Consider the following 17,135-nt stretch of genomic DNA (forward strand, 5'->3'; position numbering starts at 1 on the left):
GGTGCTACCGATAGAGCATGCCATGCATATCCTTTCCGTGTTATTGAATATGGGTCATTAATTCATACGTTTAAACCGACATTTTCCTCTTTACGCTCAGTGGGATCTGTTGGTGTCTTTTTATTTGACCGACATATAGCTGGAATATTGCTGAGTGCAGCGTAAAACTAAATTCACCCACTAAAAAAACTCAATTGTGTTGGGGTGGTGGGGTAGCCTAATCATTAAAGCGTCATCACGCTGAAGAGCTAGGTTCGATTCCCCTTATGGGTATAATGCGTGAAGACCATTTCTGGTGAAACCCGCTGTGATATTGCTGAAAGAGGTGTAAAGGCATACTCACTCACTGTGTTTGAGGATAGTTGAGACTGTTTATTCTCTGGTGTTGAATTTTAATATATTTTTGCATATTTATTTTTAGAAATGGCTCGTGATCGCTGGCTTCATCATCTGGACTACTTGATAACGCTAGTCGGTTACAGCGTTGGTGCCGGGACCTTTCTGAAGTTCCCGTACCTGTGTATGCGAAATGGTGGGGGTAAGTACAGGTACCGAGTGATAACCGCGTTAGATGGGGCCCGGGTTAGATGACATCACCATTGAGACCCGAGTTAGATGACGTCCCAATTAAAACCCGGTTTAGATGACGTACTCATTGAGACCCGAATTAGATAAGAACTAAGTTGAAACTCGGGTTAGATAACAACCAAGGTGATACTCGCATTAGATAACAACCATGTTGAGACCCGGGTTAGATAACAACAATGTTGGAACCCAGATTAGATGACGTCCCCATTGAGACCCGAGTTAGATAACATCCAAATTGGTACTCTGGTTAGATAACACCCGAATTGAGACCCTGGTTAGATAATATCCAAATTGATATTCGGGTTAGATAACATCCAAATTGATACTCGGGTTAGATAACACGGTTAAGTTGAGACTCGGGTTAGATAACAACCAAGTTGAGCCCCGGGTTAGAAAACAACCTAGTTGAGACTCGGGTTAGATAACAACCTAGTTGAGACTCGGGTTGGATAACAACCTAGTTGAGACCCGGGTTAGATAACAACAATATTGGAACCCAGATTAGATGACGTCCCCATTGAGACCCGAGTTAGATAACATCCAAATTGATACTCTGGTTAGAGAACACCCGAATTGAGACCCGAGTTAGATAATATCCAAATTGATATTCGGGTTAGATAACATCCAAATTGATACTCTGGTTAAATAACACCCGAATTGAGACCCGGGTTAGATAATATCCAAATTGATATTCGGGTTAGATAACATCCAAATTGATACTCTGGTTAAATAACACCCGAATTGAGACCCGGGTTAGATAATATCCAAATTGATATTCGGGTTAGATAACATCCAAATTGAAACCCAGGTTAGATAACACCCAAGTTGAGACTTGGGTAAGATTACGTCCCCAAGGACAAGTGATGATAGACTGTGTACATAGACTCGTGAGCAGATGAAATATCATGCTTGTCATTATCATATGTACTTTCTGTTTCAACAGGTGCTTTCCTCATACTCTTCATGCTGTTTACCGTCATCGGCGCCATTCCCTGTGTGTTTGTGGAGATGGTGATTGGCCAGTTCTCTCAGAGTGGCCCTGTCACAGTGTGGAACATGTGTCCTCCGTTTAAAGGTTAATCTGCTTATGTACTTGGTTTTGTTTGCATGACGGAATGTTTGTTTCTTTGTTTCTTTTGACGCCGCGATTTTCCAGCCGTATGCAATCGGTCTGGAAATAACCGAGCCACGGAGCCAATGTAGTAATTGATGTCTACGCAATTAGAATATGACTTGCATCAACCAAGTCAGAGAGTTCAGCAATCCAACCCGATTTGCGTGACTATTAAACCATATAAATAAAATGAAAAAAATATATCGAGTGCCGGTACCAAACAAACCAAAATGGCGGGCGCCGCTGCAGAAGCTTTTTCCAAACTTTAGAGCGAAGTTTTCAATTTGGAAACATTTTCAATTGATCTCCTGTACAATCACATCAGAGTCCTGACAGTGGCCAGTGGCATTCTTCCTAAAGAAAGGAAACAGTAATTTCATTATCTTAAACCATGTGTTACACTTTCACAATATATTGCAATACATATTGCTATACGCCAACACATATCACAATATATCGCAATACGAATATTTTGGTAATACCCAACCCTTGTGTTAGGTCGAGTTGGTTTATTCTGACCAATTTAAACACACAACCAGTTTTTCTCAAGCTTTAATATTTGGAAAACTCAAGCGTAATAAGTAAGTGCATATGCTTTATTAATTGAACACTGACCGTCTCAGTCGGTGATTCCTGACTGCTTAGCTCGTTGTAAGATTTGGCGACGGTATGTAAATAATCGAGACTGGACTAGACAATCCAGTGATAAACATCATAAGCATCGATCTACCCAGCTGGGAAACGATGACATCTGTTAACAAAATCAGGGGGTCTGACCTCCCGATCTTTGGAGGTTTTAGGGAATTTTGTTTTTTGCGTGCGTGCGTGCGTGCGTGCGTGCGTGCGTGACTGTGTGTGGAAAGCTACATGATTGTGGTATTACAGGGATAGGACTAGGGACAGTGGTCATCTCATGGACATACGCTACCTACAACTCAGCTATATTTGCCTGGTACCTGTACTACTTCTTCGATTCCTTCTCGACATACCTCCCATGGACGCTTTGCAGCAATGACTGGAACACGGCCACCTGTGTAACCCATGACACACACATCGGCGACGTCAACAACACCATCTCAACAAACATCACCGTCGGGGGCATGACAGCTGCAGAGGAATATTGGAGGTAGGTGACTTTCTTTGTTCGTTGTTTAACGCCGCACGCAGCAATATTCCAGCTATGTGGCGGCGGTCTGTAAATAATCGAGCCTGGACCGGACAATCCAGTGTCTACACAGTTTGGAAACGATGACGTGTCAAGTCTCAACCACGTCGTCAAGCCTAACCTTCCGGTCCCGTTACTCGCCACTTATATTACGACAGGCATGGGTTACTGAAGACAAAATAATTATCTTGAGGAGATGAAGGAATATTTTACAAAACCCCATTGGGGACACAATATTGTTCATGTTATCTTGAAAATTTAAGATTGTCTCTTGAAAACACAAGGTCATATCTGGGAGAGTTTAAAGCAGTAAACGAAGCCCTGGAATTACATTCATTGCTAAATTCAGTTTATCTTGTACTTTCAACATAGCATCTTGAATTTAAATCTTAATAGTCAACATTATTTAAATTTTCAAACAGTTTTCAAGATATGTGTACATATCTAAGATACACTAAGAAACGTTGACCGTCATTGGATTGGTGATAGTGTACGGAAGGTGGACGTCTGAGAAATTTCAGGGATTCATTCTTGTCCCTCACTCACCTACATAAAATACATGTATTGTCACCTTATGCATGTGACCTTTTTCGAAAAACCTTCCTTAACCCAGCATTATCTGGGTACCCGATTGGATGTGTCGTTGACCTTCTACGCCTCACATGAACAGATTGTGTAGGAATATAGATCATCCTATTCCGCATGCAGGTTCAAGGTGCTGGACATAACCGAAGGTTTAGAGAATCTTGCTGGGATGAGATGGCCGCTGGTTGGTTGTTTGGCAGTCACAATGTGCGTGGTCTTGCTGTGTCTGATATGGGGAATCAGAGTTTCCGGAAAGGTAATGTAATATTATTTGTATCAATGTGACGTCAAAACAGCACATATCTGATCGGCACATACTGGCGTTGAGACGTTACCACGAGACTATTCTACACATGACGCCAATGTGGATGGATACTTCCACATTACATGGACAAACCCTGACAATTCGAAAGCATATTTCAATTCAGAATTATCGCATCTGATCATTTAGATCCCAAAATTAAGTATCTGGCTATGTGTCCGAAATCAACATCTTCTCTTTGAACCAACACAGTGAATAAAATGAAGATTCTACAGCAATCTTACAATGTATCTGTTAGACATCAAATAATCATCTCGGAATGTTGGGCCAATTAACGTGCTACATTATTTTGATATATACTACTCACACTTTGCTAATGGTCACAAAAATTCACAACTTTACTTATACATACATTTATAATTTGAAATTGTATCCATTTAAAACTGGATCTATAATAATATGGTAACCCTCCTTTAGGCAAACAGCCACTTTAATCAAACCTTATGCACTTGATACATGAGTAACCATAAAAATTGTTTTTATGGCACCAATCAACCATTTTGTAAATCATGGAACGAGTCATTGACAAGTACACTACACCTGTCAATAGCAGGTATGTGATCCACAAGCTGCAGTGACATACTGAAACCTAGGACCCATGTTTACAATAAGCATAGATATTTAAACCAAATTAGACCCACATCATAGTTTTCTTTTGAATCAATGATTTGATCCTTAGCAAAGTGTGAATAGTATATTTGTTGCTATCAAACTTCAAATGTTTTCAAGAATTTTGGCAAACATACGCTTGTGTCGTCTCATGTTCTGTGGAACTATTTTTTTTCAGTCGTGTGGCTGATAGTGTAGAAATGACGTCACACATTGTTAATTTAATTATGTACTTGCCTGTCATCTCCTGCCCGCCCTGATATTTTATTCCGACGGAAACTATCAAAGGTTTTCTTGTCTCAATTTCCCCTACCACTGTAGATATTTATGCTCCAATGTGATAAAAAAGACACTTATACCCTTGCACACTCACGAAAAATCATTTCAAATCAAGTTTGACTTTCGTCTTTTATATTTATTAAAAAATGTTTCCAAAGAAAATCGACTCGAGCTGTCTCAGCTATTGCGTGAACTAAGATCTGATTTAAATAGGACTGCAGTTCTTATCACAGGATCAGTTGGGACAGGAATTAGGAGATAAACGTACTGTGTTGGGAAATTAGATGCATGTTAGGCAGAATTGATAGTCTCTAAATTTCATTTGGAACCGAACGCGTAGCGTTATAGACTGTGAAGCGGTCATGAAATCAGACGAATTTTATATCCAAAATTGATAGCGTCTAAATTTATTGATTGACCAATCAAAATCGAGCATTTCACGTAGCCATGGTAGAATACAAAGTTAACGGTTAGCCCACTGCAGCTCTAAACAACATTCGCTCACCCTTCCTCTGAGTTTAGCTGTAATATATGGATGGTTGAACGGTCATAATATCTACGATATTCTTTAAGTGGCAAGTCACCCAAAATGATTTGATCATTAAAGCTTCATTATCAAATGCAAGTATTAAAGTATATAACCATGTGTTTTTTAAAAGATTGTGTACGTCACCGTGGGTGTTCCATACTTGCTGAACACGATCTTCCTGATCCGAGGCTGCCTGCTACCAGGATCTGCTGAAGGAATATACTATTATATATACCCTGATTTTGAGATGCTCCAGGATCCGAAGGTACGAGTGTTTGAGATTGTCAGTTAAGGTAGTATTTAAATTCGAAAATAAAAAGCCGTTGGTTGAAGAAAACGTACTGTATGATTTCATGATCTAAGCTTTTTCTTAAGTTTAATGGCAGTTTAAAATCAGTTTTAAATACCTACACACATGATCTACACGATTGGTGCTCGAGTAGTGTACCCAGCAGTTTATGTTTAACGTAAGAGCCTACTAAATGTATTGGTGGATTGCATGTCATGTTACTCCAATATCTGTGACGTTGAATAATAACTCACTCACTCACTCACTACTCCAATATCTTGGATAGATGCTCATGATGTCAATCACTGGGTTGTCAGGTCCAGGGACCCGATGCACAAAGCGCTCTTAGCACTTCATCATTCGTAATCCTTGGTAGATCGGGACCAAGGCTCAAATATGTAAAGACAATGTTGCAGTCAGCTATTGCTACTTTGTAGATATGGATGGAGGCATGTGCTTACTCCTTCTACTCCATGGGGATCGGCATGGGCTGCATAATCACACTGTCTGGACACAACAACTTCAAGAACAACTGTTTCAGGTACATCGTCTATTGGTAGTGACCTGGTGTGTACTAGAACCCGTGAAGATCCTGGATATAATTGATACGTATGACGTACATGCATTCCGGATCCTTCCCGTGAAGAACCGGGTTAGAATCGATCTTCAGCAACCCATGCTTGTCGTGAGAGGTGACTAACGGGAGCGGTGGTCAGGATCGTTGACTGTCATATGCCATTGTAAACCAAAAGTCACTGTGTTCTTTAATCTGATTGGTTGAAAAACGTGATCAAATGGTATTCGATTCCCGGAAATTCGCTGCGTATTAATACATACAAACATCGCTCACACCATTGTATTGTTACGTCGTCAGCTGAGATGACGTCATTCAAATCATATTGTGACGTAAAGTCCGAATGACGTCACAAATGAGCAGTTCTAGATGCTACCATGGGAGACAGCCGAAACGGCCGGCTGATGACATTGCACTGCTGTACCCGTACTCGATGTCAATGAGTGCAGACACAAAAACGTGTGTGGACCTTTTGGTTTACTTTTGTGTTTACAATGTCGATAAACATCATGTGTTGGCCAATTTCCGGGTGTTATTGAGTATTTGAAGCACGGGAATTCATTTGGAACCGACGGCGTCATGGTATGGTATATTCCTCCTAATTAATACCGAGCGCCAACGATGTTTTGGTATATCGCGGCGTGGGATTGAACCACAGACCTTCTGCGACTGCTCCCTCTTGCCAAGAGAGAGGTAACTGACTGTAAGTGAGTGAGTGAGTTTAGTTTTACGCCGCACTCAGCAATACTTCAGCTATATGGCGGCGGTCTGTAAATAATCGAGTCTGGACCAGACAATCCAGTGATCAAGAGCATGAGCATCGATCTGCGCAATTGGAAACCGATGACATGTGCCAACCAAGTCAGCGAGCCTGACCACCCGATCCCGTTAGTCGCCTATTTCGACAAGCATATTCGCCTTTTGTGGCAAGCATGGGTTGCTGAAGACCTGTTCTACCCCGGATGTTCACGGGTCTAAGTGACTGTAAGAGTATCCACATTTCATGTCATTTGCATTTGTTTCACATAGACTGGCGGAGTCCAGTCATGACGATCGCTAATCCAGATTTTTGTTATAGTAAAACGGGTCTTACTGTTCAAGTTCAAGGCGAGTAAAGACCTTTATTAAAAACGTGAGACCAAAACCTGCAGACAGATGTTTATCAGACAGATGTCGACGATGTCCTTTGATTGGACTATGGACGACTGTTGTTATATGTTTGTGAATGTTATTATTGTTATTATGATGATCATCGGTAAGTGAATGTTAGGTAACATCATTATAGACCTCAAGCACGGAGGCCGTTGTCTCTATATTCACAGGGACTCTATAGCCATGTGCCTTACGGACGCTCTCACTACTATCTTCGTGGGGTTTTCTGTCTTTGGTATCATTGGTCACGTAGCCTATATACGTGGACTTGATGTGGAAGCGTTCCAGTCATCAGGTGAATAGGTCCTTCAAGTAAATAACACTGCACGAAATATCACATTTACAAAAGTTACAAGATTGTATATTTAGGCATACACTTATGTTTATGTATGTTAAACTAGACATAGATTTATTTGAAGGCAAAACATGTCATGTTTTCAACCATTAACTTATTTGAGTGGCTTAAAAAGCTGGTGTGATGAACAAGGGGATAATTCTATGGATATACAACTTCAATATATGCGATATTTCGGTCCAGATGTTAGAACTTCAATATATGTGATATTTCGGTATAGATGTTACAAAAAGTTGTATATCCATAGAACTATACCCCTTGTGTTTCAATAATTAGCCAATAATTAGCCATGTGACTACACGATTGTAGACGGAAGCATGCACCGGTTTGCTTATGTCTATTTCCAAGCATATACAAGAAAGAAAAGGCGCATCATTTGTCCGGTGATATCGTCAGTATGCCCAACTGCATCCGGAGCTATATAACACCAATATGGATGCATGGTGCCAATGTTTCACTGTTAACACGTTGTTGTTGTTTTAAAGTAGTTTAACACTTCAGAACAGTTCAAGATATGTTCATAATTTGCGGAAACATTAATCTCACATGCATCTGCAAATTGGTTATTGATAACCTAGTATTTTTCTGTAGGCCTGTTGACCGGGTAGTGTAACATTAATCCGAATGGCTTCATTTCAGGGTTCAACCTAGCCTTCATCGTGTACCCCGAGGCTGTGGCGGCGCTCCCATGTCCACAGTTGTGGTCCGCACTGACCTTTCTCATGTTGATGTCCTTGTTGATTGACACACTGGTAACAACACGTCTCTGCTAGTGTATTAGTCGGTGTGTGTGTGTGTGTGTGTGTGTGTGTGCGTGCGTGCGTGCGTGCGTGCGTGTGTGTTAGGATATTTATCTATTCGTATACAATTATAATTTATACACTGTTTTTCGTTTTAATCCGAGAGACCACTTTCTGTACACTTTTGTTAAAGTAGGAGAATGATGTTCACCTTAGTGCTGAGATCGCTTTCTAGAACACACCCTAGACGAAAGCAAGTGAAAACATTTGTCTTTGTGCCAGCGTCAACTGTACGAATATCTGCAGTTTCACAATCGCATATGGAAATACGTGTCATTCGTGTCCCTGTAGTCTACAAAACACAATAGGATTAGAAAGTCTTGGGCTGAAGCTAGCTTCTGCTTGAATACTACATTGTAGAACAAGGGCGCTCGGTATTCAGATATTAAATAAGGACTGGAAGGCAGCGTTCGAAATAATCGCCGGCCCTGAGGCCTAGCGCCGGTTGTTATAGTATCGGACCGGCAGTTTCATATATGTGCAGGCCCTTGTGGCCTTCAGTAAATTATCTGTCATGTTTTTCAACTGGAATCTTTACCATAATTGTTTTCTTTATTAACGTTCGGGAATCATCCATGATCCATCATGTTACGATAACTTACAGTTTCAAGTCCTGGTATGCCAGCGCTTTGCGCATAGGAATAACAACACCAGTCTTTTAAAAATACAAACTTCGTTCATCGCCATAGGCTTCGTTTATTGATTTGTAGAAACTGTGTGAAACTGTGTACAGTGTAGTCTATTTTGTTTTTATTGGTTTGACTTAAACAAAATGGGCCTGCAAATTGCATTCAGGGCCTGTAGATGTTAAAGCCTGAAGGCGGCAGCAGGCCCTGATGGCCAGCTGACAAATTAAAGCATTGCAAACACTGGTGGTAGGCTCATAGTCTGTATTCTGTGTCGGAGTGGAGTGTCCATTGTAAACTGCAGCCGGCCAGTCGGAACCGTCCTCTGGCATCAGCAACAGATAGTTCCGCATGTGCACAATGTGAAGCTCATTTCTGGTGTCCCCCTCAGTGATTTTGCAGGAATATTGCTAAAAGGGGCGTAAAACCATACTCATTATCATCCCAAAGGACAATGTTTGATCTGCATAACCATATATCTTATAAAGTGCGCTGAGTGTGATTTGCTGCTCTTAATATTTAAAACATTGTTCAGTTTGATTATATTTTTATATATTTAGATACCGAGCTTTGAGATAGTCGTGACGGCTTTGACAGATCAGCTTCCAGGGTTGGCAAAGAGAAGATGGGTCGTCGTTTGTTCAGTGCTGTTGTCTTCCTCGTTGGTTGCTCTTCTGTTCATGACTCGGGTAGGCATTTATAGCTAAAAACCTTTTTTTTAAATCAGTTTCATGTCAACCCACACATCATAATGAGAGCATTCGACGAAAGCACGACAGCCTTGGAATGTAGTCTGACCATCGTGTTATAGACCAATTAATTCTTGAAAAACGGAGCATAATCGGACATAATAGGATCACATCAGATTAAATTTCCGTCGTTTTCACAAGTTTTTTTCTAGAATGTGAGCATGTCAAAGAATTCTGGCTGAGTGTGGACTTATACTTGAACTCTTTTGTCAATGAAGTAAAAAATGTGGACACTTGTGCTATTTTGTTTGGTTTCCCAGCCAAATTTATGTTAATTAATCACTTACTCCTGTTATGTAAAAGACATGTATTATTAAGTAGTCTTAAAAGGACAACCCTTTCAGTTGAAAGTGATAAAAGACTTCAAACAGATATATTCTACTGAAAAATAAACTTTATTTCCCGCAAGAATAATAAAGGGGTTGCGTTTAAAAAAATGGCTTCCCCTGTCAGATATTTATGAAGAAGTCACTTGACTTCACGTTTTTTAAAAACATTATATCTCGGTTTGATCATTTATATATTATGTTTTGCGTCTGTATGATCTGGTTGTATAGTTATGAACAGTTTAATCTAATTTTATCTCCCTTACATTCCGTGATTTCTGTGTCATTCGCTTTGAACAGTTTTGTCATAACCTTGTAATATTATTCATATACTTTGACAGTGATTTGTTATGCAATCTCAATTTAACCCTATTTGTAAGGCCTACTGCGTCAAAACTATTTGTATGAGAATACTGTCCTTGTTTGTTTCTCTGTATCTGAGAACTATTGCTTATACACTTCTCATTTCTAACCATTGACTCTGAATACAACAATGCTTGTAACCTGATTTGCTGGAATAAATAAAAAATTACGTCGTTTTTCCGGCCGTCATCTTCGTACTTGCATTATGATGCGACATGTGTATTATTCCATTAATCTGTAAAAGAAAGTGTGCATTAATTTTTATACCCATGTTAGGTAAACTTTTATTCCTTTTACATCACCTTCCAAAACATTTAAATAGAATTTGTACTTAAAACAAAATCAAGTTCATTGATCAAAGAAATGAGCTTTGAGCTTCATACAGCGGAGGAAATAAGTACTACATTATTAGAATAATGTCAGGAAACGTTAGGATATTTTTTCCCATTTTTCAGGGTGGAATATACGTCCTAACGTTGGTGGACTGGTATGCTACATTCCCCTCTCTTGCTTTGTTCGCAACGATGGAATGCATCGCCGTCAATTTCTGTTATGGTATGGTTGTTGTTGTTGTTCTTCTTCTTCTTCTCCTAATCCTCCTCTTCCCTCTCCTTTTCTTCCATCTTATCTCCTCTTTCCGCTCTTCCATGCCCTCCTGCAACAATGAAATGCATCGTCGTCAATTCTGTTATGGTATGGTTCTTCTTCTTATCCTAATCCTCCTCTTCTTCCATCTACTTTTCTTCCATCTTACCTCCTCCTTTTGCAACAATGAAATGCATCGCCATCAATTTCTGTTATGCAAGTTTGCTATTTGATGCTTAACCAATCAACCTCTTCATGTGGTACAAATGTTGTGACGTTTGTTCAGGAACACAACAGCTTCAACAAGACGTACAAACTATGTGGGGAAAGACCGCACCTCGATGTATCAGCATCTGCATGCGCTTCGTGTGCCCACTGCTCTTGTTGGTATGTATACTGTTTACTGTTATATACCTTTACACCTGTTTGTCCTTACAAATACATTGTTTGTCGCTAATATTTACAGACTTGCTACGTGAACCTGCCTTCATGATATGGGGATGTATACGATGGGTTGGGCTAGTAACTATGTTAGAAAGGACGGGTCTGCTCTGTTTGAAGTACATGTGTCAAGAATGATTAGTTCCCAATGGAATTAGTTCCGCCAGGAACATTATATAATTCGCGCAAATCTATCTCTCCTAGTCAAATTGAGGACACGTAAGTGGAACCATTTTGATTTGGTTAACAAAAAGCAATTTGTATATTTTAGGTCCCGATTACATTATAAAAGAGTGTAAGGGTTAGGATTTAAGTTATGGTTAGGGTTAGATTTACGGTTGCCAGCACTAGGAAATATATTCCGGACGATAAATCACTGGGGAAAATACGCCAGATAAACCAGCACAAAGGAAATGTTCCTTACTGGACCAGAACCTGTATGGCACTCGGCTATGTAATTTCAAAAATCTGTCTTAAAAAGTTTCATTACACGAGAGTAACATGCATCATGCTGTATATAAATTCCTCAGCAGTGACGGGCATTGGGGGGCTTATTGGCTAAACATTCTCTCGTCATGCCGAAGACCCGGGTTCGATTCTCGTCATGGGCACATTTCTTGTGCTCCTGGAATTTGAGCTAAAGCGGCGTAAAACCATAATCACTCCTTCTCCCTCTCTTTAATGAATTAGCTATCACTGGAATATACGGCACCGCTTCCTTGCGTTGTTTGCAGAGGGGAATTCCATTGTGACATTTCAAAAGCCAGGATGTGACTGTTATTGGTGTTTTTAAACTTCCTTAGACTGACGTCAGTTTAGACCCAAAAATAATGTTATCGTATTAAAAAGATCACTCACCCTGAAGAGCTGGAATCTGCTTTCGGCAGAGCAAAACAACACACGCTGACATTACCAACTTTGAATATTTGAATATTGCTAAAACCATACCCACTCACTTCTCAGTATTGTTTTTTGTGATAAAACTGAATAACAGGATATTATTGTTTTGGTTTTTTTTCAGGTTATTTTCACCTTCTCTCTCTACTCGTACCGACCTCCTCAGTACGCTGAGTACGTCTACCCCACCTGGGCCACCGTCGTGGGCTGGATGATTTCCATGGCCTCCATCCTTCCCTTCCCCGTCTTCTTTGTTTGGACAGTGTACCACACAAGCGGAACCACGGTCGTAGAGGTCAGACCCTAACGCTGTGATATTCTTGGGGTAACCGTTACCTGAGAGGCGTGGGTGGGACGTTAGGATATATATTCCATCATGAAACACCTGGTGTGGCAACCCTAAGTCTTACTTTTTACGTAATGAAACATAGTTTTCCTTTTCACAAACACCTGGTGTTATCACAATTTAAAGCAACAGTGCCAACACTGAGTCTTACTTTCTGACTTTCAGTGATCCATGTACATATTGAACGTCGGTGAAAGAGAATACCAAGTTTTGATTATTCTCAGAAACTAAATCCCTTTGATGTAAAGGGGAAAATAGCTGTGAAAATTATTTCAGTTGAACAGTGGATCAGTTATAACAGCAGTTGTTCGCGAATTAATAGCATTGTTACAACTGTTTGTAAGGTCAAGTTGAATCTCTGTCGAATTATTGACACCGTCTCTGCCTAGGCGTTGATGGTTTATGTTAAAGAAACATCCCACCTAATTCAACCATTTAATAGTCGACAGTGGGTGCATAGTTTGTCCTTATAAGTTATCATAAACATCAGTCTATTAAGTTTGCTTCAATACTTATGTGTTCCACATGGTGCATACATAAGTTATGTTGTATACGTAAGTTATGTTATATAGTAAGTTATGTTGTATACGTAAGTTATGTTGTGTACGTAAGTTATGTTGTATACGTAAGTTATGTTGTATATAGTTATTTTGTATGTAGGTTATGTTGTATACGTAAGTTATGTTGTATACGTAAGTTATGTTGTGTACGTAAGTTATGTTGTATACGTAAGTTATGTTGTATACGTAAGTTATGTTGTGTACGTAAGTTATGTTGTATACGTAAGTTATGTTGTATACGTAAGTTATGTTGTATACGTAAGTTATGTTGTGTACGTAAGTTATGTTGTATACGTAAGTTATGTTGTATAAGTTATGTTGTATACGTAAGTTATGTTGTGTACGTAAGTTATGTTGTATACGTAAGTTATGTTGTATACGTAAGTTATGTTGTATACGTAAGTTATGTTGTATACGTACGTTATGCTGTGTACGTACGTCACGTTGTAAACCAAATTTATGTTGTATACGTAAGTTATGTTGTATACGTAAGTCCTGATGTATAGGTAAGTTCAGGGAAGGCTAAGCATGTTTTGGTGTATATTTCATTCAGCACGCGTATATGTAAATATATACAGTCAACGCCGAAACTGGTGCCCATTATCCAACGAAACAGATATAGCTGGGCGTAAAATGCAAACAAGGGATAAAATCATGTGAATTAAAGATAAAAGAAAGATTAAACATACGGTTTAATATTTCATTTTCATTTGAATTATATTACCAAGTAATTGAATTACTGAGACAGTAAGTGATACGATAGTTAAATGTTTCACATTCATCTTCCCAGTTATCACCTTTTTCGTGAGGCGTGTGAATGGAATTTTCAATTTATATACTACATTACCCCTCTTGAAATATAGTCCTGTAGTTAATTCTACATTACTAATCAATGCTGTCTCTTTGAGGATCAGATGACATTTATATAACAGGGTTAGGGTTAAAATCAAGGATAGGGTTAAATTTGCGGTTGCTAGTATTACGGTTACTGTAAAAGAACAATTTACAAGGAGATTTAACCCGGACCGTAAAAGTTCTGTAGCCAATATTCTTTATTACTAATTAATGCTGTCTCTTATTTTTCAGAAACTTGAAAAGGCGATCCGTCCAAACAAGAAATGGGGTAGCCGAATACAAACTGATTACGAGAATCAGGACGTTAACTTCCCAACCATGCTGCAGGAGAGTTTGTGAGACAATACAGAAGAAAATGCGTAGAAAATGTTGTCAGTGTCGAAACCGATACCATATACTGTGACTGCTACACCTGGACATATTAGTGGTCTGACGATTCATCGATACGCATCGATGCATCAATCCATGGGCCGCCGATACAGTGAATCGATACAAACTTTTACATTTTCGTATATCCCGATACGATACTTCAAATGGGCCACGATACATCGATGTTTAACTTTGGATATTGCCGAATCGCGATATCTGTCAAGAAAAAAGACTTACTTTTGTTTGATGATTAAAATATATGCTTACTTATTTTCCCTTCATAAGTAAACGGTTTCTCGGAAATTCTTGCGTCAAGAACTGTGACAGACATAGCGCTCGCATGTTATTAACATTCACAAAGTCCGTGTATAAACTTAACTTTGATGAAATACTTTAAAATGGTTTTGTTTTTGAATTAAGGTGTTTTATAGTTGGTGTTGGAATTAAAGATTTTAGTATCGTGATACGTATCGTATCGCGACCCTTATATCGGGATTCGTATCGTATCGCAGCTTCACTGCACAATACTTTGGCGATATATCGTCGTGACTAAAGATTTTAGTATCGTGATGTATCGTATGGCAGGTTGTATGCTTATACCAGCGTTAGGACATATACCATCATCGTTTTGTTTTCAGTCCGGTTCAAATGACAGGACGCTAAAAAAGCCGTCCAATCAATTTCCATGAAGCACGCGGCACTGTCACCCGTATTTTCGTCGCCTTCTTGCATGATATCTGTGGGAACAGATTTTAAAATAAGCACTTCCCTAAGCACAGGTCAGGGGTTCAGTGGTTAAAGCGTTTACTCGTCACGCCGAAGACTCGGGTTCGAATCTTCACATGGGTACAATGTGTGAAGCCTATTCCTGGTGTCTCCCGCCGTGATATTACTGGAATATTGCTAAAAGCGCCGTAAAACTAAACTCACTCATTCACCATAGCTTGCTGAGGCTGTGAGACGTATTGGTCACGGATTCCTCCCAATTTCCTGCATGCCAATAGCCCCGAGGCGCCAAATAAAATCACGAAGCAAGTACGAAGACGTATGGCACAATTGGCCACTTGTTATAAAGATGGCTTACTAGTTGCATAAGTAATCGTAGCCAAAACGTATTTGTGAATGGGCGAAATATCCAAACTAAAACACACGAAGCCTGACGTGCCGCTGGGGTGTGTGCTTGGTCCTTTACTCTTTATTGTTTGTATAAAGGTTGGTCGGTATGGCTGTTGTGTAGATCCGCACTCACTAACAATCAAGTTATATGTAAATACTCGGGTCTTACAACAAGCGTGGGTTACTGAAGATTCTCACCCGGATGTGTAAAGGGTAATGATATTGCTGATGTATGAGCCTATATGACATGACTTCGTACTTTGTATATAGAAAAAGAAATAAAACATCTCACATACAAACCTGAGATACATGCGTTATTAATCAATTAGATAACAATTAAATTAATTAATGAAATATTTTATACAGAATTTGTATCGCTCACCTATATTTTAACACCAAGAAACATAATTTCCGTCTCAGTGTTTCGAGTTGATTGAATATGCCATGCTAAAAATTCCTGAGACTGTGCAACAGTGATCGTTTTGGTCACAGCTGGAGCTTTGTTTTCAATTTCCAACATGCCAATAACCCCCAATGGTCACCATATATGCACAAAAAGAGGCGAGTGATCAATTGTATGGCAAGCAAGAGCAATACTTGAAAATGTTGAACTAGTGTCACCCTCAGGACGAGTGTAGCGCTACTGTCGTGTATATATCTACGGGATATATTTTGGTGTTAAATTTTACAAACCTATACCTTCTTGCATATTTTATTCGTTGTCAACACTGGCCTACCTTATCTTACTTTGTTTGTATATTTCAAGAGTTTATTTACTTTCTTAAAATTAGTAAATACCAGGGAAATGGCAGTCGTGGAACTTGTCACCAATCTGTTTCACTTCGTGTGAAAAAATATGCTTAAATAAACAAAGACCTGCCTCATTGGTTCATTCATCAACCTAAAACGTCGCGACATAGCTGGAATATACTTAAAGCGGCGTAATATCAACTTAGTTTGCTGAGAATATTTGGAAAACAAAAACCTACATCATGGATAATCTCGCGATTTCTTGTCGTCGTGTAAAAACACGTGAGTGCACGTGTTGCTACATGGATTCACAGTGCTCACGTCGGGTTGTACGTTAATGCTTTCGCACGACATGCAGTGTGGCCCTCTAGCCCGAGGCTAGTAAAAGTCCATTCGGGCCAATGGCTAGTGAATTTTCATGGGGCCATTTTGTAGATATATCATCCTCTCCGACTTACGGATTACGTTATAATACACTTTTAAATCATGCACGATTATGCACTGATAAAAATGTTCATCATATTAGCAGCTTAATGATGAAACCCTTGTCATGCTGACAATATCTTATTCGCATCTATTTTTGTAATCATTTGCTCAGTTTCTACATTTAAATTTCGGGCAAGTGAATTGGTATCGTGGGTTGGTATCTTGTGAATTGGTATCTTTCGTGGGTTTGTATCTTGTGGGTTGGTATCTTTCGGGCGTAGCTAGCCCGACTGGCTAGCACGATTTGGAAAGTATTTCCATGTATGGGTGTCCTTGGCTTGGATTTCTCAGAAACAAGAACTATT

General features: G+C 39.5%; 1 protein-coding gene across 1 annotated transcript; it reads left to right on the top strand.

Annotated features, from left to right (window-relative positions):
* The first annotated feature begins 423 nt into the window (after positions 1–423).
* LOC124264903 (sodium- and chloride-dependent glycine transporter 1-like) lies at positions 424–14,448 on the top strand. The gene is made up of 10 exons (XM_046699685.1): positions 424–538; positions 1,532–1,663; positions 2,588–2,828; positions 3,576–3,636; positions 5,322–5,456; positions 5,918–6,021; positions 7,377–7,501; positions 8,201–8,313; positions 12,473–12,643; positions 14,341–14,448. Exons 1-10 carry the CDS (start codon positions 424–426, stop codon positions 14,446–14,448), a joined length of 1,305 nt encoding a protein of 434 aa, XP_046555641.1.
* Positions 14,449–17,135: the final 2,687 nt, after the last annotated feature.

Source organism: Haliotis rubra, unplaced genomic scaffold, assembly GCF_003918875.1.
Source record: "Haliotis rubra isolate DU_JTF1 unplaced genomic scaffold, ASM391887v1 Scf95, whole genome shotgun sequence".
In the NCBI taxonomy this organism is placed as follows: Eukaryota; Metazoa; Mollusca; class Gastropoda; order Lepetellida; family Haliotidae; genus Haliotis; species Haliotis rubra.